This window comes from Hyperoodon ampullatus, assembly GCF_949752795.1.
Source record: "Hyperoodon ampullatus genome assembly, chromosome: 13".
Classification (NCBI taxonomy): domain Eukaryota; kingdom Metazoa; phylum Chordata; class Mammalia; order Artiodactyla; family Ziphiidae; genus Hyperoodon; species Hyperoodon ampullatus.
Genome location: NC_136926.1, coordinates 85,174,775 through 85,199,650, shown reverse-complemented (window position 1 = coordinate 85,199,650; position 24,876 = coordinate 85,174,775). Strand labels below are relative to the sequence as shown.

Here is a 24,876-nt window from a genome sequence, read left to right as displayed (position 1 = left end):
TTCTCTCTCTCTGGGCTCTACAGCAGCTGACTGCACACAGTGGGATGAGTGGAGGTTCTAGCGAGTGACCCTTTATCAGGACAGATTTCTGATACAGACTTCACCAAAATTTGTCTCAGACTCTTTTTTGTTACCTCTAATCTTGCCTGCCTGTAGCTAGGCATTTTGGTCTTTTCCTTAATCTTTTAGAAAATCCTCAGATAATTTTGCTTTGCATGCCTGTTCTTATATCACTTTCCTTTTTCAAAGCCTTGCCTTTTCTTTGGGCTACCCCAAATTCTATAACCTGCCCCAAAGATAGTAGTATGTTCTCTGAGAGTTTCTGGAAGGAAATGGGAGACATAGACCATCTCTGGGAATAACCAAGATGGCGCCAACACCAGCATTCCCAGTTTTCTTTCTTTGTCACTTTCGGGCGCCAGCAGGTAAGGAAGAGCATTTCTTTTAGTCTTCAAATGTGATGGTTGCTTATTAAAACGGCAGCATGAACTTAGTCACAAGAGTGAGGACAGTGACAAGATGAATTGCGGAGTTCCACACCATCATGATTTAGACTTGATTTCCTTGGCAACGTGTCTCTCTCTGTCTCTCCCTGCAACATAACAAGCCAGTCCCATGTTTATTGTCTTACCAAGACTTGAATTATTTTTTTCCAAAAATCAATGTTCAGGCTTTGTTTCCTTACTACTTGTTTAAAAAAAACAAAAAAATCTTAAAAAGTAGAGCAAATGTATTTTAGCATCAATTCATTTATTCTATATTTTTTCCTAAACAGTGGTCATTCAAACCAATATAACCCAAGATGTTTCTCTCATTCTCTATTTTTTCCTTAGAAAACTGCCTTATAAATGGTTTAGGCAGGGTCTGAATCATAAATGGTTACATCTGTGCATGCATACACATATGCATAATGCATACACACTTGCACATGCAATGCATGTGTGCATACATACATGTAGACACATACTTTTTTGTTTCCTGTGCTTGATGAGAAATTAAGTTGAGAAGTTGTCCTTTTGTTTTAGGTGAAGCCTATTGTGTTACTGTCTATGAAGTAGAATGTTTACTTTCTTTATTTTAGCACTTTAAAGATAAAATTCTATATATATATATATTTTAAATAAATTTATTTTATTTATTTATTTTTGGCTGTGTTGGGTCTTCATTGCTGCGTGCGTGCTTTCTCTAGTTGCGGCGAGCAGGGGCTACTCTTCATTGTGGAGTGCGGGGCTTCTCACTGCGGTGGCTTCTCTTGTTGCAGAGCACGGGCTCTAGGCGCGCAGGCTTCAGTAGTTGTGGTGCCTGGGCTCAGTAGTTGTGGCTCATGGGCTCTAGAGTGCAGGCTCAGTAGTTTTGGCGCACGGGCTTAGATGCTCCGTGGCATGTGGGATCTTCCTGGAACAGGGCTCGAACCCATGTCCCCTGCATTGGCAGGTGGATTCTTAACTACTGTGCAACCAAGGAAGTCCCCAAATTCTATATTTTTAAAATTTGTATAATTTTCTGATTGTTTACAAAAGGCCAATCTATGTTTTTAACCTCATTTGAAATTTTCCTTTGAAGATGGGCTGTAACTGGAAAATAATGATTTAATTTGGGAGACTGGTCTATGGTCACATATCTTTAACAGGACCCAAAAGTTAAGGAACTGATGAATGAAGCCACCCACACAGAAGAAACAACAATCTGTGAATTTGCATAATTTGTGGGTGCTGCATAAGTTAGTCATTTTGTGTCTCCCACGTTGTTGCTTCTGTGCCTGTCAGGCTGTGCCTAAGAATAAACAGACTGTTCGAGAATTAACAAACCACATTTGTCATTGCCACAGCCTTGGAGATGCATCAGGAAGCTTCAAGCTCGCTTTCAGAGTGAGCCAGTCAACAGCCTGTACCTCCAGGGCGGCTTCCCATGTTTAAGTGGACTCATATTCTGTGCCCAGTGGAAGGCTTTTAAATAAGTGTGGAAATGCGTTCAAGATGTAGATTGGGTAAAGACTGAGAAAATCTTTTTGAGATTTTGAGAGCTTTATGGAAAAGCAAAGAGGACATTCCCAAAGGATGAAAAATGTGTGCCTAATGGTTTTGTTGTCATGTGAATAACCGGGAAATAAATGTCTTACTATTGGAGAAAGTTTGTCTGCACTTTCAAGTAGGAAACTGAATACAAAGGAATCGTTTTCATCCAGGTTATGAATGATTTATATTGCCACATTGTCATCTGTGACTTCTGGAGTAGCCTGTTTGGTTAAGTAAACTGGCCACTTCCTTTTAACTCATTTGCCTGGAAAACATACTCATTTTTCTGTCTGTCCTTCAAACAGCACCCTGGTGGGGAAGAAGTCTTAAGGGAACAAGCTGGAGGTGATGCTACTGAAAACTTTGAGGATGTCGGACACTCTACGGATGCTCGAGAATTGTCCAAGACGTTTATCATTGGAGAGCTGCATCCAGTAAGCACCTTTTGGGGGCCTTGTTTCTCTTTAAAGCTGTGGGTTGACCTTACTCGAGCCTGTAGGCTTACATATTACAAAATTTAAAAAGGAAAAAAGCAAAAAACAGTTCCTCCTGACTTTAGAAATAAATTGACCAGAAATGTCTATGTATTTTCCTGGTTGCACTTTTCACCAGCACTTAGAATCCTCTCACTCCAGGGTCACATCCTGGGGACGGTGCGTCTCAGACTCTGAAGTTTCCCTGAGCAGCAGATTTTAGAAGGTGGGGTATTGACCCAGAGTAGGGTTATTTTGTCTTTCTTTCTTCTCTGACCAAAATATTTTTCTTAAGAAACTCCTTTCCACTTTCATTAGTTTGAGGATACTTAAATTCTAAAAAATGATTTAGAAATTAAAGAAAAATAGCTCTGTTAAATGAATAAATGCTGCCTTTTGTAAAACCCACACATGGTCCTCCTCCTTCTCACTCTACCTGAGACCTTTGAGAGCATCACCTTTGGTGGCAACCCATGGACTGATTGTGCAAAAACGTAGGCTTGTTTTGGCTTTTATGTAAATCCAGGGCTGTAATAGGAATTTAGGCCCTTCTGCAGCATTTTAAAATGTACATTTATAACTTCACTCATCTGTCACCCAAAGTTATCAGGAATATAGCTGCAAACTTGGAGATGTGCAAACTTGGAGTCTGGAGCAGACAGGTAGATCCCTCTCACCTCTACAGAGAGCCTGGACCTCTCCTCCGAGCCAGTGCCTTCCTTCCTCCTCCCCCAGCTCTGGGCATGTTACCAGTGGCCAACCCGAAGGGGTGGAGGTGCTCTTAGAAGCGGCCTCCAGCAAGAAAAATGCATAGCAAGTAGCCTCCATCCCAGTGAGCACACCTAGAAACCATATGAAAAACAGCCATACAAAAAGTTTTGTTGCGTCTGATTGATGCTTCTTGTAGTGACTGTGAATAAAGGGAAGGTTGAAGTAGGCTCTTTGGGGAAGCCTGAAGGTAGGAAATCTGTTTTAGAGCAGTTTCCGTTGAGTGGGATGTGGTTTTTTTGGTGGTGGGAGATGGTACTTTGAGAAACGAAGCTTCATTTATCAGGAAGGTTTATTCATCCACATATTTTCATCTTTATCTTCATATGTCACCAAAGCGAAATAGTTGTATGGTAATTGGAAAGGCCTTCCCTTAAAATGTTCCATCCTCTCCTTACTCTTTCCATTCCAAAGTTTGTGAGGGTAGAGCAGGTGGGATTTCAGGCTGTGACTGCAGCGTTTCTGCCTCACCTGTGATCACCCTTTAGAGAGTAGATTATAACCCTATAATTGGGAGACCGCAGGAATTCACTGAGGATACCACACAAATTACACACACACACACACACCCTACCCCACCCCCCACCTCAAAGTGAATTTCAGAGGATAGAAGGGAAGAATCTAATTAGGTCTCAGCTGCTTCCTGAATTACAGATCAGAATCCGGGTCTCATAAATATATATACAGATCAGCATATAAATATGACTATCAGGGATGCTATTTTAAATATGACTATCATGCTATTTTAAACTTTGGAACGCTAGATCGAAGTAAGTCTAGGCACTTAATCTGCTATTGATTTTTGCAGTCAGATGGATCAAACTGTGTATTTGATAACCTAGATGGAACCTAAAACGCTAATTACTGAACAATAATTTTTTTTTTTAAATCTCAGTAAAAGCGAGTACTTTGGAAATGGTAGTTTTACAGATGTTTTTCTTTTCATAATGGGCCTTACTTGTTTTTTTCTTAATTGCAGGACGACAGGTCAAAGATAACCAAGCCTTCGGTAAGTGTGACCATCTCCAGTATCTCGGCTATAGTTATCTGCGCTGTATTTCATACCTGTCAAACTGGAGGGCATTTATTTACCTGAGGCCAGCATAGGTCTTTCTAGGTTAGATGAATATGTACCCTGTTGTCTCAGCAAAATTTTTTGTTTGTTTAGGCCGCTCAGTATATTTCATTAGGATAGCATGTGTATTCTCGTCACAAGACTCTCAATACTTAAAATAACTTTTTCATCATAATGATCAACAGATACCTTTTGAAGAGGTACTTTTTATAAGTAGCATTGTGCTTCTGATCTGAAAGATTTGACGTAAGCCTTCTTTTCAGAGAAGTTAAAATCTGAGCAGAGGTCTTAATACTTAAACCTTTAAGGACACTACCTGTGTCTTCATCTTCATAATAGGTGTTCGGTAAATATTTGTTGGTTGAATTTAATGCTAATTAAAGAACTTTTTGATGTGTTTTTCCTTAAGGAAGGAAAATAATTCTAGTAGTGCTACTTTTATGCCCTGGTTCACTAGCCCTTCTCTCTGAACTGATCACCTTACTTAGATGACTTAGTACCTTTTTTGAGGCTCCTTTTTGGACTGTTGAAATTCTGTGATACATGAAGTTTTTTGCTTTTTCTCTGAAGTCTGTCAGGGAAAAAGTGTAATTTTTCCCATTAGGTGTTTGGTATGTTAGTAAGCTTGGTGTATATCATTCAGCTGTAGTCAAACAAGGATTTGCTAAGGCTTGTTACCTGAACTTGGAACTAATGTAGGTCCAACCATGTCCTGAACCACGATTCCTACCAGCAGAAGCAAGCACCAATTAGAGCTAAGATCTCCTACATAACTGTTTTACTTCTGAGAGACAGACTCTTCCTTTAGAACATATGTGACTTTGCTGACTTCAGAGCAGAACTGGAGGAATATGGGACAGGAACTTGCTATTTTTCTTAGAGGCCATAAGCAAACACAGTGAAAGAAAATACATGACCACTTTCCTAGATTTATCTTTTCTGTGCTTCTAGTTTATCAGAAGAGAGTGTTCCTTGTTGGGTGTGTCTTTTTTTTTTTTATTTTTTTTTATTTTTTTTGCGGTATGCGGACCTCTCACTGTTGTGGCCTCTCCCGTTGCGGAGCCTGATGCACAGGCTCAGCGGCCATAGCTCACGGGCCCAGCCGCTCCGTGGCATGTGGGATCTTCCCGGACCGGGGCACGAACCCGTGTCCTCTGCATCGGCAGGCGGACTCTCAACCACTGCGCCACCAGGGAAGCCCTGGGTGTGTCTTATAACCATTCCATCTATCTCCAGTCTGATAAATGTACACTGTGGTCTGAATTTTTGAAATTTTGCCTGCTGAATATATTCGAATTGTGAAATAAGCTGCACCAAAGATTATTAGCTTGAACCTGCCCAAAGGGAAACAGGTGAAGTTGCCAAGTTAAGATATTTGTAGACACAGAGATGCTTTTTTTTTTTTTTGCGGTACGCGGGCCTCTCTCTGTTGTGGCCTCTCCCACTGCGGAGCACAGGCTCCGGACGCGCAGGCTTAGCGGCCATGGCTCACGGGCCTAGCCACTCCGTGGCATGTAGGATCTTCCTGGACCGGGGCACGAACCCGTGTCCCCTGCATCAGCAGGCGGACTCTCAACCACTGCGCCACCAGGGAAGCCCGAGACGCATTTTTAAGTAAGCAAATCCATATCTATCAATTTGGCATGGACGATATCATTAGTGGCAATACCTACTGATAGGTTTTTGTGGTTGCAGTTTTCAAAACATTGCTATGTTAGTGAATTGATTTGGTTCTCATGATATCATGGGGGAATCCCTGGACCTTCTAGGGAAGGTGAAGGCAATGAAACTCAACCTTGTTCCAAGCTTTGACCTTGTTCAAGGTCACACACTGCAGAACCACTGCTAGCGTCTACTTAAGGCTTGGCAGTTGCAAGTCTCTCATGCCTCCGTAGGCTCTAGCCTTCACATAAAAGGCATCACTCCATCAGCAGTATTTTTAGGAAAGCCTTCCAGTGAAGAAATAGGCTAAGTGAGATGAAGTTATAAATGAGGTGACTTTGAGTTGCAAAAGCTCGATGGGCTTTGCATGCTTTTATTGAGAGCTTATCATGTACTGATTTCATTGTTAACCTTTTCCTACTTGAAATTGAACCCCTCAAGGTCACGGAGTGAACAGGAGGCACAGCCTGTAATAAAGACCAGAGTCTTTTTTCCCTGTTCTGACAAATTTGTTAGTTACATACCAAAACCCAACTGTGGCCCAAGTGCTAAGTGGTAATTCAAACTTGCCTTAACTCTTAAGCATCCCTGGGTTAAGAGTCCAACAGACAATAAGCAATCAAAAATGCATATTATCTTTTACAGTTCAGCTCTTTAGAGGATCATTGTTGTTGCTGGTGGTGACGATGCACTAGTAGTGAAGGGCAAGCCAGCCAAGTTTCCATGCCGAGTTGTCAGCATGTTTGGTGAAATGCATGTGCTCGGTATAACAAAATAACAGATCCGTGTTTGCCTTCTGTTTACTACTTCAGGCTTAGCTTTCTAGTGTGACAATAACATTTTACCTTAAATGAACTGTTGTATTTGTTTCAGAACTGATTATGTCTTTCTTTATATGTCTCTAATAGCTAAATAATATTTTCTCATTGTCCAGTTACTTCTACTTACTAATTTTATTCATCTATACAAAATTTGAAACCTAATCTTGCAGTAGTTATGAATACTTTTTGTAGTCTCTAAGATTTAATATTGCTTAAAAAGATAATAACTGTGAAGTTTTCTTTTAAATGACTATTTTTTTCCCTCCTCCTGTGTCAGGAATCTTAAAGGCCATGTTACCAGGTTGGTGGGTCTCATAACTGCTTTGCTTGCTCTTCCTGGAAGGTTTCTGCCTTTTCATGGGAATGTCTTTAACTCGCCTTGCTGTGTGTAGCTTTGCCTCACTGCAAATCGCTGATTGTTTTGCTAATGGTTTTTTATCTTGTGTTTTGGGAAACTACAGAGATAGAACTCTCTGTGAAGCTGCCTTATTTTTGGCTACCTTTCTTTGAGGCACTAATACTTTTGCTGGTGTGGCGCTTCAAAAGAATGCTTCTTAACAAGTTTTTAAGCCCGAAAAAGCTTACATTTCACTAGGCCTTAGTTACCCCACTGTTTGGGGAAGTATGCGTCTTCCTAGAGCCATCCATAGTTCATTTTCATGGCACTGACAGGAAGGACCCCTCTCAGAAAGTGCTGGAAAGTAATACAGGCTGTAACTGTGAAAGACCGTGGCATTTGAAGGTTTCTTGGTGGGTGACAGTGTGAAGTCAGCCTGTGACGCCTCCAGTGTCTTTTTAGAGCCTTCTTGACAGAGTTAAAGAAGGCCAGGAAAGGTGGTCCAGACTGTTATAATTTAAATGATACTTCTTATTTTTTCTTTTTGGTTGACATGTCTTTTTATATAATCTGGGTACACTTTTACTTCATATGAGATTTGATGAAATAACTGATGTTTTTATTGAACATTTCATTCATGCTTTTGAAGAATGAAACTTAAAGGTAATGAAACCTTAAAGATAATGATAGGTTCTGTGTATGTATAAATGATACCTGTGTTCGGTTTCTATGTTGAAGTATTTAGATGTGCAGAATATTTTAGGTAGCCTATTAATTTTTAACATTTTCTTTCAAATTATCTATTTTTTTTTTCTTCTGAAAAAATGGTGAAATTAGGTATTCAGGTGAGAAATTTATGGTATAATTTTCCCTTTCAACTTTTTTTGAAGAATGCACTGAATAAGAAGAATGAATTGAATACACTATTGTGATCTTGTTGGGGTTTTTTTTTGCGGTACACGGGCCTCTCACTGTTGTGGCCTCTCCTGTTGCGGAGCACAGGCTCTGGACGCGCAGGCTCAGTGGCCCAGCCGCTCCGCGGCATGTGGGATCTTCCTGGACCGGGGCACGAACTCGCGTCCCCTGCATCGGCAGGCGGACTCTCAACCATTGCGCCACCAGGGAAGCCCTGTGATCTTGTTTTAAAACAGGTTTTAGTCAATTGAATAAATGTTTAGATTTTCCCTTTAACTTACTTTACTTTTTCTCTTGCGTTTCAGGAAACTCTTATTACTACTATTGATTCTAATTCCAGGTATGTGGTAGTTTTCTTTAAAAGCATTATTGTGATCAGAAGGCTCCTAAAATCGGAGTTGGACTGGGGGCCTCTCCCCTCATCCGAGGCACCTCTGTTGCTCCAGCTCCCACCGTGTGCCTCTCAGTGGACAGGCCAGGGGTCATGTCCACTTAGCACCGGACTACCCAGGCCCTTCCTTCCTCAACTGTCTGACAGCTCCTACCGTGGACACTTTAGAGCGACCCCGCTGCATCTACCTTAAGGAACAGAACAAATGTAGTCTCCTGTTCCCCTGTGGCAGTCCTGTGACCCGGGCAATCTTTTAATCTCCAGACGGACATTCCTCATTTCCTTCCTCATTTGATATGTGGTCAGTTTCTGAAATTGTCATGATTATACCTCCCTAAGCATGGCTCAGTTTTCCCTTGTCCCTTTTTTAGGTTGGTCTTAAAATCGAACGCAGTAATCCAGTGTAGCATGAATCACTTGTTCTAGGGACTAGATTCGTTTATTATAGTTTAAGATCATAATGACAGTTTTGGCAGCTCTACCATCCTGACTTGTTTAGTTGCCATTATATACATTTTTTTGGACCCAAGCTCAAAGCTACACAGTCCTCCTTATTAATTTTCCCCTGTCAAATTTTGCTGCCCCCAGGCTGCCAGTGTTCTGGTACATTCCCTGCAGTATTTCCTTATTTCCTCTTGCTTTCCCCTGAAATGTCAGTCTCCTTCTAAATGGAAAGTGAAAACCTACCAAGTTACACTTATAATCCTTTTGCAATTTAAATCTTTATTTTGAACTTGATCTTTGAATGGGTTGATATGTGACGAATATTAAAGGGTAGAAAGTTTATGACAAAATATATGTATACATAGCTGTTACCAGCTCTTTATTCACATTCTAAAACCTATACATTAATTTCTGTTTTCTAAGAAATTATAGGTTCAAATCTGTATTGAAGATCTTCCTAACCCTGCCCCTGATATCATCTGTCATTTACAGTAGATCAAAAATTCTGTGCATCAGGACTGAACAATGTGTAAATTAGGGATTTTTGTGAATTTACACCTATGGACCACAGATTAAGTTATTTGGGCATGTTGTTTATTACACGTTAAACCTACTACACACATGTAAAGAGTAGATTTTCAAAACAGAATCACAGAATGTTGAGCTGTGGTGCTAGTAGCAACCATAGTAATCCCATGCTTCAAACTCCTTAACTTTATTCTCAGGGGATGTGATTCGCCCTTGGCTATAGAGCTTGCTGATGGCTTTCTTGAAATGAGAACGTTGGTCTTCTGGTTCTCAGTTCAGTGCCATTTTCAGTTCTTCACTTACGGATGTAACTAGAATAAAACCTGCTAGGAATATTCACTTTCGTGAACTTGTGATGTGTAACCCAGAGTTGATGTCTTTTCGATAAGTCACTAATTCTAGGTGGCATCTGTTGGGGGAGTGATTCATAGCTCTTTGTATAAGTACACAGAAACAGACCTAGATGGAACTGGGAGGACATTAGTTTTCTTATAAGACTGGAAGGACAGACCAGTTGCCCGTATACCAGGACATGTGTTGTACTCACTGCACTTTCAGCAATTCAGAGTTACCTTTTCATCCAAAAAAGTTAGGTAATAAAAACATGCCATGGTGACTTTCATGGTAAAGAGAAGGAGCACAGTTTTGAGTCCTCTCCTTCGAACACCATGCAAGCATCACTGCTGTTTCTTTCCAGCTGGTGGACCAATTGGGTGATCCCAGCCATCTCAGCACTGGTTGTAGCCCTGATGTATCACTTCTACACATCGGAACACTAAACACGTTCTCAGAAGCCAATGGAAGAAAAGACTGCTTTGGTCTGGGGAGAAAGAAGCCACCGTTAACTGCTTCAACTGACAGAACTCTTCACCTGAAAATGCTTTGAATACACCTGTTTTCCTTTCCTCCTACATTAGACACAGAACAAACCACAAAGAATTGTTCTTTCTACTCCTGAACTTTTAGAGTGTGTCTTTTTATCCATCAGCTTTGTTTTGATATTCCATCACTATGTCATTTGCTTATTGTGGGCACAATCTTTTAAAACATACCACCATGTTTGGCTGTCTGTTTGATATGTAATTGTCTTTAATGTTTGGAATCTGACTATTTGGCGGTCATTTAATGTGCTAATCTTTCAGATCCAAGTTGTCTGTCTGATGTGATCAGGGGTGTCCTTGGATCTCTTCTTGTGCTGCTTCATCTAATTGAATAATCAGGTATTGCATGTTTCCAATGTAGTGTTTTTTTTAAAGGAAATTAAGGAAGGCCCAGAAATAATAGCTTAAAGATTTCTAATAATTGTTCTACTTGAACAATCATATAGATGATAAAAAGAGAAAGTGGCCTGCAAGACCTAGAAAAGATACTCCATCTTTTCTTTGATTAAAAACACCAGCAACATCACAAAAGCCTGTGAACCACGAGAGAACATTACCACTGTCCATTCTCTCAGCTTAAACATGTCATTCCGAAGAGATTCTCAGTTATACAGGTTCTCAGGTTTTACAGACTCCTCCTTCGGAGGTGAAAACTGTTTACGTGCTCCTGTAAAGAAATGTTGATTCCCTAATTTGTAAAAACACACATTTGAAAGAGATTGTGGGACATTTGGAATCTGAGAAATTTAGCTCTGGTGATGGGCCATGAAGAACTCTGGTGTGGACTGATTCAGTGGACTGATTCAGTCATCCCGTCTTTGTTTATTATTCTCTTCCCAGTTCTTTTTTCTTTAAATGTCGAAACTTGAGAGTTGAATTTATAGACTCGAAGTACTTTGTAGTTAGCGATGATTGTCCATTGACCTTCTAGCCGACTGGCGAGCCATGGAGGTCTTCAGAAATAACTAAACACATTGGAAAGGAATTTGTTTAAATTACAGAGCATAGATTTTTATAATCAAAGACATGTATTACCCTCTGCCTTTTTTGTCACTGGAAGTTAGAGCGAATGTAGGAGGGCAGTGGGGCAGCTGTCTCTATCACATGGGAAAATACCTTGCAGAGGAATCCTTTGTTTAGATTTTAATAAACATAAGCCTGGAACAAAATCATGCCTCTTGTAATGGACTTGAAGTGCCCGACACATCCCTCTGCATTTTGATACATCGACAGACGAGTCAGCAGGCTGTGCTGTAACGTGCCGTCATGACTGTGTAATCATGGATAGGTCAGTAGCTAAATAAAAATGACTGTGGGACCTTCACTCTGCTTTTTGATGCTACCATACCAAGGATATCCATGTCGAGTTCCACAGTTCTTCCTCTAAGATAGGAGAGCAGTCGGTTCACTGCTCTGGGCATGGTTTTCAGCATCATTATGAAGCGTGTGTCTGGAAATAAACAGTATAACCAAAGGGATTAAGGCAAGAAATTAGTGCCCTGGCGAGCGTTTCTGCATCTGCCCTCTTCCACTCCCCCACCCCACCTCACCATAGATATAGGGGCTCTGCAGGTTCCTGTGAAGCTTGGAATGAAATGACCACCAAGCTTGCACTCCTCTGCCAGGCCCACACGCGCAGTGAATGTTTGCATGTCCCCCATCTGGATCTCTTAGGGAAGAGCTTGCTTTAAATTTGGATGAGATACTTGGTGTGTGAAATTTGAACAAAGCAAATCGTACAATAATTGCGATACTTACAGTTAAAAGCCATGTCCTGTCCATGTGCAGAAATCTCTGTGAGGCTGGGTCAACCCAACCTCCAGACTCCTTTCTGCTCTTTCTGACTGCATGTGTGTTCACTGTCGCCTTATCTGGAGGCCCAGTTTGGTTTGGCTCCGTATCAGGGTGGGGAGCTCTGGTACTTGGGATAGCCCAACATTGCTCTTAGGGGTCAGGGTCCACTCCTGTGCCATCGGCATTAGCAAAGACAAGCTTTCATATTGTCCCTGCTCTCAGCAGGCCTTACCAAGTTCCTGGGAGGAGCAGGCATGGAAGAGAAGACATAATGGTGGGGATCGGGCTGGACTTCTATGTCTGCCGTGTCCAGCTGCTCAAAGGCTGGGCAGGCTGGGGGAGGGGCAACAGGAGAGGAAGATGTTTATGCACGAAGCTTGGCGTTAGTCTCAGAAACCGTAGAAAAAGATAACAAGGGATTCCCGTAGTGAGTGGGGGAGGAGCAGAGGGTTCATCTGGAGGCACATTTTGTAAAAGATCAACATATGTTCGAGAATTTCATTGATCATGAAATCATTATGTAAGTTTTAAAACTAAATCACAGTCTTATATGTTTTTTTGTCAAATGTGAACATTTCCATCAAGATAGAAAATGAAGCCCAAGTTGTAGGTGGGAATGATGCCCCTGTCAGGGAAAGTCCTAAAAAATGGAGAAATAGGTAACCCTTGTATTCCTGCTTCTGTCTACTGTTGCCTCATGCCCGGGTATCTCTACCTAGTCACTCCTTTTTCCTACTAAGGCAGATGACGCAAAGAATCCCGTAAGTCATGAAATTCACTATGAACCAAACAAAGCCCATGTGAAGTTTGGAAGCAGAGTTTCTTAAATAAAGGCTGGTTGTTCTAAGGAGGGTGGGTGGGCAGCAGGTCTTTCTGGTCCCACGGGTGGTCTCTCCACATCTGGTGGCATTTGGCTTCTTGAGCACCAAGCTGAAGTTGACTCAAGGCTTCAGGTGGGCCTTGAAACAGTTATACTTCCAGGGGTGGGGCCGTGGGTTGACTCCACCTTCATCATTCCCCTTAAAGAAGAAAGAAGCAAGTGAAACACATTTGCTTCTGTCTGCAGCGTAGGTCCTCCAGAAAAATGATGCAAAAGGTGCAACTGCAAAAATTTCACCTTCAATCCACGTTAATTTAAGAAGCCATTAAAATGACATGTTGTCATTTTTAGATAAGAAAGTTCTGTTTGTTTTAATATTCTTGGAGCCATGGGGGAATTCTAGAAATAACTGAACAATTAGAAGTTCTGGTAGAAAGAATTTACCCGATACTTTTAAGTAACATTTATCCTGTGGTGAACATTCAACAACTTTGAAAACTCTTGTTTCATTGTCCTAATATTTTATTGATAAACTGAATTTATTTCACCTTTATGATTATGCTTGTCATGTCAATAGCTCTTCAGGAAGAAGTCATTAGAGAATTGTCAGATGGAAATATTTAATACATAAGTAATTGCATTACTTTCACATTCGTTTTCTCAGTTAACCAGTTCAAGAACAACAACAGATTCATAATTATCTTGGAAGAAAACATAGGCATAGTTCTTTATGATTTTGGAGTAGGCAAGGGTTTCTTAGATAATGATACCAGAAGCACGAACTACAAAAGAAGAAATAGATAAACTGAACTTCTTCAGAATTAACAACTTCTGTGTTTTAAAGGACCCCATCAAGCAAGTGAAAAGACAACACACAGAATGGGAGAAAATATTTGCATATCATGTTTAATGAGGAACTTTTAAAGAACTCTTACAACTCAATAAAAAATAATAACCCATTTGAAAAATTGGCAAAAGATCTGATTGTACACTTCTCCAAAGAAGATGTTCAAAGCCAATGAGCACATAAATGAATTGATGTCCAACAGCATTAGTCATTAGGAAATGAAAGTCAAAACCACAATGAGATAGCACTTCACACCCACTAAGAAGGCCATAATACAAAAATCTGATGATAGCAAGCCTTGACAAAGATGTGGAGAGATTGGAACCCTTGTGCATTGCTGGTGGGAATGTAAAATGGTATAGCCACTGTGGAAAACATGGCAGTTCCTTAAAAAAACATTCCTGTGATAAACCATAATGGAAAAGAGTATTTTTTAAATGTATATGTATAACTGAATCACTTTGCTGTACAGCAGAAATTAACACACCATTGTTAATCAACTATACTTCAATGAAAAAAAAGTTAAACATAGAGTTACCTATGACCCCAAAATTCGATATGCTCAAGAAAATTGAAAACAGGTACTGATACAAAAACCTGTGCATGAATGTTCACAGCAGCAGCATTCATAATAGCCAAAAAGTGGAAACAATCCAAGTATTTGTTCATCAACAGACAAATGGATAAAAGATGTGTTACATTCATGCAGTGTTGAATTATTTGAGAACAAAAAGTACTATGTGTGATAAAACATGGATGAACCTTGGAAACGTATGCAAAGTGAAAGTGTTACCGAACCCAGGTCCGGTTGCTCAAGGCTCGGAAGCCAATTCTTGAGAGACAAGTGTTGGTAGGAAAGGAAAGTTCGCTTTATTTCGGAGGCTGGCAGCCCAGGGAGAGGGTGGACTCCTTTCGGAGAACCAACTCCGGATGGCTACTCAGGGAACAGCGGCTTTTAAAGGGGAGTTTCAGGAGGAGAGAGGGAGCAGAACAGCACAGTCTGTTCTGACAGTCATCTTGAAACCAGTAATGTGATGGTCTGATCAGCGTCACCTTGGTTGTTTTAAGTACAGTTAATCTTTAGTTCCAGGGTTTGTTCCTATTTCTTTGAGGCCAGTTCTCGGAATTGTGGCAGCTTATGTCATGGCTTCAGTTTGGTCATCGTGTAGTCATCCTCCTCCCCCTGGTGGGGGGGCTTCAATATCTGCAAAACAGCTCACAGGAGATGGCTCAGAATATTATCCACAGCCCTTAAGGAGGAACTAAAGGTCCTTGACTGTGCTTAATGATTAGACTATTCTTGTCTGGTCTCCTTGGACTTTGTTTCTGCATTTTCTCACTTCTCTGATTAAACTTATTCTTTGGCTAAAGTTTTTCCACAGACAAAAGGCAGGCTGAGGACATGGTCGGGGGACAAGGACCATAGGGTGCTGCTCTGTTTTGAAAGTAGTCCCCAAAGGCCACATATCGTATGATTCCATTTATATGAAATGCTCAGAATAGGCAGTGGTTGCCCGGGGTTGGGGAGAAATGGGGAGTGACTGCTGATGTGTATGGGGTTTCTTTTGGTGGTGATGAAAATGTTCTACAATTGATTATGGTGATGGCTGCCCGTATCCGTGAATGTACTAAAAACCATTGCATTGTGTAATTTAAAATGGGCGACCTGTATGGTGTGGGATTATAATATAGTTCAATAAAGCAGTTATTTTAAAAATTCAGCACAAAGTAAACATCCCCTACCCCCAAGAAATTGGTCTTCTCCCGTGTTCGTTGTCTTAGAAGCATCTGCCCAGTTCATGCCAGCAGCGGGAGTTGCTCACATCCTGCTCACCCACAGCATCACTTCCTGAAATCAGCACTCTGTTAAAAGTGGCCTCCTGTGAGATGTGGGATGTGAAGCTAGAGAAGGGACTTTTGTTTTTTTACTTTATATTTTGGCCTCATATATTACTTGAATGAAAATGTATGCCTTTGCAATTAAAAATAAGAAATAGCTCTAATGGTCTGTCTACTCTCTACCCAAATCCATCTCGCTTCTCCACCTGCAGTGTCACTGCCTTAGTTCAGGCCTTCAGCTCTTCTAAATTTTTGCTACAAATCCTCCCTGGCTTTTCCCATCTGGATCTGTCCATGCTGTTATTTCTGTTCCACGGTGTATCTTTTAAAGCTTGTCCAATTCCTGGGACATAGGAGGTGTCTCTTTGTTAACTGAATAACTAAACTAATAAATGACTGAAGTCCCTTAGCTGGTCTCCCACCTCACATATCTATTTCTAATCTCTTATTCCCATTATCGGATTATTTTTACTGAGACACCACTTTGATATCACTCTTGCTCAAAAGCCTTGGCGATAGCACCAAGTCCAAGGCGGTGCTGAAGGCACTTGGCAAACTGCTCCTCAGCCTGAAAGGATATTGAGCTTTAAGAACAGCAGCCAGAAGGCTGGCTCCCAGTTTTGTATATTGGAGTACAGGTGCGTTTAGACTCTAGTAGTTTCTCAGAAGTGGCAAGAGGCGGAGAAAGACGTTATCTGACAAGCCCCTGATATTCTTAGCATGTCGGATCCTGTTAGCTGGTGAGGCTAGGTTAGTACCTAGACCTTGGAGCCTGTCCAAAAATGGAGGGCGAGGGAGGGTGGGAGGTTATCAGTTGCAAACAGGAAGGAGGGCAAGGCTGGTTACACACCCAGAGGTCAGGAGAGTTCTGTGCTCTTGGAGCTGAGTCTGATTAACTTCTGCTAGTTACTCTTTATCTCTGCCGAGCTGCAGTATCTCATGACTTCAGCAAACCTGCCCCAGACCTGAGCCTGTAGACTCTTCCAAGCTGGTAAAGTTTACTTGGCAGTAAGCCCAGTCCCTAAAAGCCTTCATTTTAACTAAAACCTATAGGCTTTAGGGGCCCCAAGTGACACTGTCCTCCTGGGAACATAGTGATTATTTCAGCATTCAAGACTTACCACTGAGGCCAACAGTAACTAGAGAAAGCATATTTCTCTTTCCTCTTGGTGTGAGCTTGGTCACTGATTTGCCCCGAGACACTGAAACACTAACTCATAGGCAAATTCCCAGCAGATACAGCTAGGAGCATCTCTCAGTGTTTTTGGCTAAAGTTTTCATATATTAGAACAAAATCCTTTTAGGGAAATCGTGGGGTTGATCATTGCCTTTATCTCCAATGCTCTTCACTGCTTGTTATTTTTCAGAATCATCTCTCCTGGGCATTATGCCCCTTCTTGGTTGGTTCTCTTTCAAGTTCAGACGGGATTCCATAACCCTTTCATTTCTCTTCTCATGAACCTGTTCCCTCCAGAGCCAATGTGTGGCCCTTTTCACCTGTGCCCCTCTTCTGTTTAAAGCTCTCCCCCGCTGAGGGATTACAGAAGACCTATTCTTCCTCAGTTTGCTGAGTCATGCCAGGGGAAAAACAAAACAGCTCTGATGCATTACATCTTTATAAAAATTAATTCCATAATGCTCATAGGATGTCCTTTCTTTCGTTTATGATTTTGGGTTGCCTGTCTCCTCTTCCTATTTTTAGAATGTAGTCGAAGCCCCTTTAACTGTATGGTTAGATGGTTGATTACTCAAAGTCGGGTAAAGTGGAACATCATCATCATTTTTTTTTAAGTTCATTCAAATGTTCATTCTTTTGTCCAGTGCTTTTGTTTGAGAACAGGTCCATTACATACAATTAAATATTGTAATTGCAATTATAGATACAGCTACGATAAGCAGACTGGGAACTAACGCAACTGATTAACCTACATTTAACTAGTTAGAGTTGGGATGTGCAGGCCCTCAGGAAGGCAGACTCCGTTGAGCGTATCAGTGTGTCATGGGCGTTGGTTAAGTATTTCAAAGGATGAGGAAAGAGACAATCTGGTGACTAGATTCAGTAGAGATAGGTTGATAGAGCTCCTACTATAATTTATACTGCTAAATCTAGCCTATTGATTCTTACCCATCTCAAGTTCAAATTGTAAATTTTCATTTATAATGTGTGTTGGTGTTATGTGCATTCTCATAATCAATTGCCATCCTGTGACAGCAGTAGTTATTTGTCAGTGGGAGAAACCCAAAGGAAAGAGCTTTCTAGTAACTTCTGGCCCAGCTGAATAGCAATTAGGCTTAAATGAGTGGCACTTGAAGTTTGGGGCAGCTGATTGCAACTTTAAAAAGCAGCTCCAGCGGATGTTAAACTCCCAGAAATTATATGAAATGTCCTGTTCATGTGCATGTTTTTCTGAGAAGCGTATTAGTAAGTTTTCTTAAATTCTTAAGGGGTCTGTTATTCCCCAAAGATCAAGAGCCACTCATTATGTAAGTGTAAGAATGAAGGAAAAAGTGTTCCTCTTCACTTCACAACTGTTGCCTAAAATCCACCCCCCAACTATGCATTGAGCTCTTGCTATGAGTCAGAACCATCTGGGCCTGGGGACCGAGCCCTGACCAGTACGCCACAGTCCCCGCCCTCTGGAAGCTGCATTCTGTTGGGAGGTGTGCAAATAACGGGTAAATAAAGAGACGTGTGGAACATCAGTGAAAAGTATTATGAAAAGAGTAAAGCAGGCCCTCTAAAGGGAAGAGGAGTGTGATTTTAATTAGGTGATTAGGAAATCCTCTGTGAATTGGAGACATCTGGGTGGAGACCTGAAAGAAGTGAGGGAATGAGCCATGCAAATTTCTCACAAAAAGCATCCCCAAGATCAGGGATAGCAAGTGCAAAGGCCCTGAGGCAGCAGGGTGCCTGACATTTGAAGAAGAAGGAGGAGGCCAGCCTGGCTTCAACACATGTGATCTGATTTACATTTAGAGGGATCCATCTGGAGATTATATGGGTGGCCAAGAGCAGGTGCCTAAGCCTAGGAATAAATACATATATTTATGAATACATTTTATGTATTTAAATTTTTCAAAATGGGAATTTTAAAATTATAGTATTTTATATATATTAATAGAAAAATGAAACAACGTATAAATCAGAAATCGATAAAAAGAAAATTTTAATTGATGGCCACCTGAACATACCTGTGATTAGCATTTCAATATATATATTCTTCCAGAATTATTTCTCACATTCCTTTAGATAAGTGGAATCACAGTGGGAAGATTCTTTTCACTCAACAGTAAATTGCAGAACTCTGTCCGTATCAAAAAGCAAAAGGTTGTGCTATAGCAGGCTCATAGCACAGAGCCAGAGTTCAAGTGCTTCTGGTAACACGACCCAGATCTGACTCTTAGGAGACCAGCCTCATCATTCTCAGTGATGTGATATGGGTAGGATTGACCCCACTCCTAAATCCAGGATGAACCCAGATTTGCTTGAGCTGAAAAATTCTATCTCTTGGCCATATTGGGAAGATATATTGTTCTGTCAGAACCAAGGAGGCAGAAGAGCTGTTTGCCAGTGTTCATGGGAAAGTGAAACACCTTCCCTCCTCTGTGTGCGCTGTCAGAAGAGACCATCTCTCCTCTCCTGGATGATAGGGTGTAAAGATGTATGTCATGGACTGCTGCAGCCATTTTGGCATCATGAGGTATTTTGGGTCCTACTGGGGTGGGGACTCATGAGGTCTGGGGATGAGCCTGTCCTCATGAAAGGCAGATTGGAAGGACTGGGAAAATCTGAGTTCTTGGAGACACTGACTAAGCTGCTGGATCATGCCTCTCTTCCAGATCATGGGGCGTTTTTTCAGTTCAGAAGCCTCTAATACTGCTGATAAATTTACAAATGTTGACTTATAAGAATGGCAGTTTCTTTTGGTTCAAACTGCGAGTCAACATTCATAAACCCGCTTGACTGTCTAAGTCAGTTTGAGGTGAGTTGTTGCTAAGACAAGCTGGAACTCAGAACCACGCCCAGAGAAGGAGAAGCTCACCCCTAAACCCCGGGTGCTGACTGCTGCAGGACGTCTCTGTGGTGCCACTGCTGCCACCGGTTCCTCTTGCTGCTCACACCTGGCCAGTACAAGAGATGCGTCAGCTTGCTGCTGTAGCAGCGATGGCCACGGCTGCTCTGATGATGCCCAAGGGACACAGATGTGGGGCGGGCTTGGCTTAACTGACCCCAGGTTTCCATGAGCCCCAGCCCGGGAGGATTATGATTTGGAGCAAATCCCAGCTCAGCGCAGCCAGTCAGAGTGCGTTCATGCACAGGAGTCCCCCTGCGTCTGGGGAATGTCTGCAGGCTCAGAGGGTGAGGAAGACAGACACCTCTCTTTGAGAGTCACAGGCTCTGCTGTGAATGTTCCCTCCTCTTAAACATCAGTGTGGCTGAAAACAAGTTCCTTCCGTAAATGTGTTGAGGATGGATGGTGGGACCTCCAGGTGCCCGCAGAGGTCTGAATTTTTAACTCAAAGTGAATATTTGGGAATAGCCAGAAAGGATTTTGGTGTGGCGAGGTAAGTCAGACCAATGCCAGTTGTGCGGGCTGAAGGAAGTTTTTCTAGGTTAGAATATGCACACTTTAGGCAGTGGATTTTTCCTGCTGGTGGTGCCCAGTAAGCTGCCGGCTTCACTTGAAACCATAGTTCATTAGTATCAACCCAACATGTTTCATCAGGTAGCAGTCATTTGCTTATGTGAGGGAAGAGGAATCCTAAGTCAGTGTTTGCATACATGCTCTTCCTCCATAAAATGTCTGTTTGACTCACTTCTCCTGACGGAGCCAGCAGGAGCCTGGGCAGGTAGGGCCACCCTGCTGGGAGCTGTGCCCTGGGCCTCTTCACCTCCTGCCCCCCTGCCCCTTGCTGGGGTAGGAGCTGGTCTCCAGGAGGGACAACGCTTGCTTCATAAGCCAAAGAAGGCAAATCATTGGCTTTTCTTAGTCCAGCAAAGGTTAGTGGAGGCCTCTAGCACTTCCTGCTTTCCCACTCATCAAAGAGTAACTTGAGCACAAGGATGTGGTGAAACATGTTGCTGACAAAGCCTCAGAGCCCAAACCTTTCAAATCAAAGGTTCTTTGATTTCGTGGTTTCATGGTTCTTTTCTCAAGTCAGGGAGGTTTAATTAGCTCTGTTTATTAGTCGAAGATGGTTGCCTTGCTGTCGATGACATCAGTTTGTCTGCTTCCAAACTCTGTCTCAAAAAAAAAAATGCACATGCCCCTTGCTAAGCCAAAACCCACAGGGGACAGCTTAATTTGTTGCTACACATACTGTTAGGCAATCTCTTGCATTGCCGAGGCTGACGATCGGGGGACTATTAAAACCCATCCACGTTGGGACTTCCCTGGTGGTCCAGTGGTAAAGAATCTACCCTCCAATGCAGGGGACGTGAGTTCAGTCCCTTGTCAAGGAACTACAATCCCATGTGCCGCAGAGCAACTAAGCCCACACGCCACAACTACTGAGTCCGTGCGCCTCAGCTAGAGAGAGAAAACCCATACGCCACAACTAGAGAGAAGCCCATGTGCCACAACAAAAACATCCTGCATGCCACAACGAAGACTGGATGCAGCCAAAAATTTTTTAAAAAATAAAATAAATATTTTTAAAAAATCCATCCACCTTATGCCTAAGGAGTGGAAACAAAGAATTGCACTATTAAAGTGAGAGTCAGATTCTGAGTATCTCTTAGCATTCACCTTCCCATTGTGGAGACTGATTCCTCAGAATTGCAGCACTGTTTGATATTCAGATGAGATGAGTATTCTCAATTTAATCTCTTCCCCTTAGAGGCCAAACGTGGAACCAACTCCTTCCTTTGCACTGCTTTAAGCTGCTTTTGATTCTTCTGTGGGCAGGAGAGAAGAAAAATGATGTATTTAATGCCCAGTGTGCCTGACTTTAAGGGTTGGTCTTAAGTATAGCCAAAGGAGAAAATAACAAACAAGATTTATGTTACATATATAAATGTTATATATATATATGTCTTTCTCCCAGCCTCCAGTGGCTTGCTGGCACTCTGGTGTTCTTGGTTTGTGGAATAATTACCCCGATCTCTGCCTTCATCTTCACATGGTGTTTTCCTTCTGTGTGTCTGTGTCTTCACAGGCCATCTGATGACACCAGTCATGTTGGATTAGGGCCCACCCTATTCCAGTATGACCTCATCTTAACTAATCACATCTGCAATCGCCCTATTTCCAAGTAAGTTCACATTGGGAGCTAGGACTTCAACATATGAATTTGGGGAGAAACAATTCAACCCCTAACCATGAGTAAACCTAATATTGGGCCAGATTTTCAGGGAAAATGTGACCCAGGGCCCATTTTTTAAAAATTAATTTTTAAAGCAGAAAAGTACTGTGCCAGAAATTGGTTATACCTCTCATAAGGGGAAAGAAAAACAATGAAAATGAAATAGCTACTAGATCCAGGCTGGCATACCTGTCCTGGGAAAGTGGCATCATGACAGCACTCTAGTGCCCGTTCGTGCAGGGGGTGCTGCCCAAAACCGTCTGATTGGGATGTCTTCTGTGGAGGAGCATGTATAGCGCTGTTTAAGGGCAGGTGGTTCTACAGGGCACCCAGCTCTTTGGGCTCCGTCTGGTCCTAGGAGACCTCACAAAACCCAGGTGAGCCGAGAGCAAGGCAGGTAGAAGGTGCAGCATGTGAAACAGACTTCAGCTGCGACGGAGAACATGGCTCCAAAGCGAGCAGGTATGCCGCCGTGAGTTTTGCAAATTGCAAAGCACCAGGACTTGGCAGTGATGACAAAGGGAAATTATAATAAAGTCATCACAGTTCAGGCATGCAAAAATGGAGTCGGATGGCCACTGAGGATCTGGTCGCAGACACATCTGTGCACCACTGAGATTTTGAACTGCCTGTGAACTGTACCAAGGACACCACCAGCAACACCTGCCAGCTGTCACCTTATGGTCTCAAGGCCTCCCCTTGTAACTATACAACCATTTCAGTCCCCAGCCAACCCTGACTTAACAAGCACCCCCATTTCTTGCCAGCTCCAATGATACTTCTTGATAAACAACTCATGTAACCACCTGTAATCTTGTGATTTTTACCTTTATAAACGCCCCCTTTTTTTAGTCTGGCAGAACACAATTCAAGTGCTTCTTGAATCTGTGTATCCAGGGCTGCAGTCCTAACAAACTCCAAATAAAAACCTTTTAATTTGACCCCATATTCACCCTTTTAAAACTAAGATTTTGTAATGCCACCTTAATCTGAAATAAGATCCCTAGACGATATCATTTATACATACTTTTTTGAAAAGAATCATCATAAGAACCTAATCAGGTCTCTGTTTCTAAAATTTTGGTTAACAGAATGGAGCTCAGAATAAAATCCCACACGTCTACACTGTTCCATCTTTTCGTCTTGAATGGTTTGGGCCACAGGTGGTCCCCCCAGGCTCTGCTGTCCCTTCTCAGCTGGCAACCTCTTCCCTGCTTGGCAGTTCCCTGCAGATGACTCAGCACCCACTGGGAGAAGAGCTTGGCTGAAAGGTGCTGCAAGGCTCACGGGCAGACCCAGGCAAGCCTGTGGGCACACCTGCTCTGAGCAGGTGTAGTACAGGTGCGTGTCAAGCAACTCCAATTCAAGGTCACCAGTAGTCAAATGAATCAGATTTTCAGTCTTTACCTCGGAGGAAGGGGTGTTTGCAATGGATATGATGTTATGTATTTTTGCCTCAAGCTCTGTATTGAGTTTGTGACTGACAAAGTATTAGAAATTACAACTCCACACCTCTGGTGCTCACCTCGCCATTAAATCACTTCTCAAGCCAGCACAAGAGTAGATTAAAACAAACAAACAAACCAACCTCGTCAAAACTTCCTTTTCACTCCAAAATTTTGACCATGTTGATTTTAGGGCACAGAAGTTGAGTCAAGCCATCTGAAGGAGAAGGTAGGAGAGTGAGTGTATGGGATGGAGCCGGAGCTGGGAGCCAGCAGGGTCAGAGCCATCTCCAGGGTCAAGTGGCTTCCTGTTTATTTCTGTTGCGTTCTCTTTTTTTTTTTTTTTTTTTTGCGGCACGCGGGCCTCTCACTGTTGTGGCCGCTCCCGTTGCGGAGCACAGGCTCCGGACGCGCAGGCTCAGCGGCCATGGCTCACGGGCCCAGCCGCTCTGCGGCATGTGGGATCTTCCCAGACCGGGGCACGAACCCGTGTCCCTGCATCGGCAGGTGGACTCTCAACCACTGCGCCACCAGGGAAGCCCGCGTTCTCTCTTTTTGTACCTTTATTTGCCCACTGAATTTGTCCCCAGCCCTCCCCTTTACTTCTGGTGGCCGCTTTGCTTTGCAGTCTCCAGTACAGATGCTGGGAGGACATCTTTGGCTCTGCTAACTGTTGGCTAGACTCTTCTGCACCCCGTGGATGAGCCCTCCTGGGTCGGGGGATCTCCACGGTCCAATGGGTGGCCCTGGTCACAGCGTGCAGCCCTAGTGCTTCCCGGTGACAGTGGTACTTCCTGCTGGGGGGTGTTTTGGAAACATGTGGGGCCCTTTTTGTCTTCTAGTAAAACTGCCCTCTAACGTTTATGTATTAAAATATATATTATTATTCGATTACGAACGGCTTTCATTTTATTTTCCCTTTATATTAGATTTAGGTTGTTATGATGATTCTTTTCAAAAGTGTGTATAAGTGATATCATCTAGGGATCTTATTTCAGATTCAGATGGCATTAGAAAATCTTAGTTTTAAAAGGGTGACTATGGGGTCTGATAGCATTGAGAACCTATAACTCACATGTCTCCTACATATGAATATAAATTATTTGATTCCAAAGAATGATACATCTTTTCTCATGTTTCACATGTTGACCCCTAACTTGGAACAACCTATAGTGTTTTGGGGAGACACTTCCCCCAGAATGTACACTGAAGTAATGAATCTGTTGATACGTGCACCACAGTGAATGCAGGATGGAAGTCACAGGTGTGGAGTCGGGGGTGAGCCCCTTGAAGCTGCTCAACAGAGTTCAGCTGAGGAAGAGTCAGTGTGCATTGAGTGCATTAAAGTCAAGCAGGGTGGTCAAAAGCCTTTGGTAGGCACTGCACGCCTGTTTGATTTTTGCTCTGTCTTATCAGTATGGTGTTTATTTGCTCTTGGTTCCTGCCGCGTCATCTAGACCTTTGATACAGTCCTTGGTCACGCATGATCGTTACCTCCGGTTCGGAGTGGGTGCA

The 24,876-nt window shown here is 42.4% G+C and overlaps 1 protein-coding gene across 1 annotated transcript in view; it reads left to right on the top strand.

Annotated features, from left to right (window-relative positions):
• The window catches only part of CYB5A (cytochrome b5 type A), a gene marked incomplete at both ends in the record, with an annotated part of 29,837 nt that extends 19,629 nt beyond the window's left edge, over positions 1 to 10,208 (top strand). The window contains 4 exons of the mRNA XM_079717091.1: positions 2,321 to 2,449; positions 4,236 to 4,265; positions 8,372 to 8,406; positions 10,127 to 10,208. Of these exons, the coding sequence (XP_079573217.1) occupies positions 2,321 to 2,449; positions 4,236 to 4,265; positions 8,372 to 8,406; positions 10,127 to 10,208 (276 nt within the window). The remainder of the gene's footprint in view (positions 1 to 2,320; positions 2,450 to 4,235; positions 4,266 to 8,371; positions 8,407 to 10,126) is intronic.
• Between the last annotated feature and the right edge of the window lie 14,668 nt (positions 10,209 to 24,876).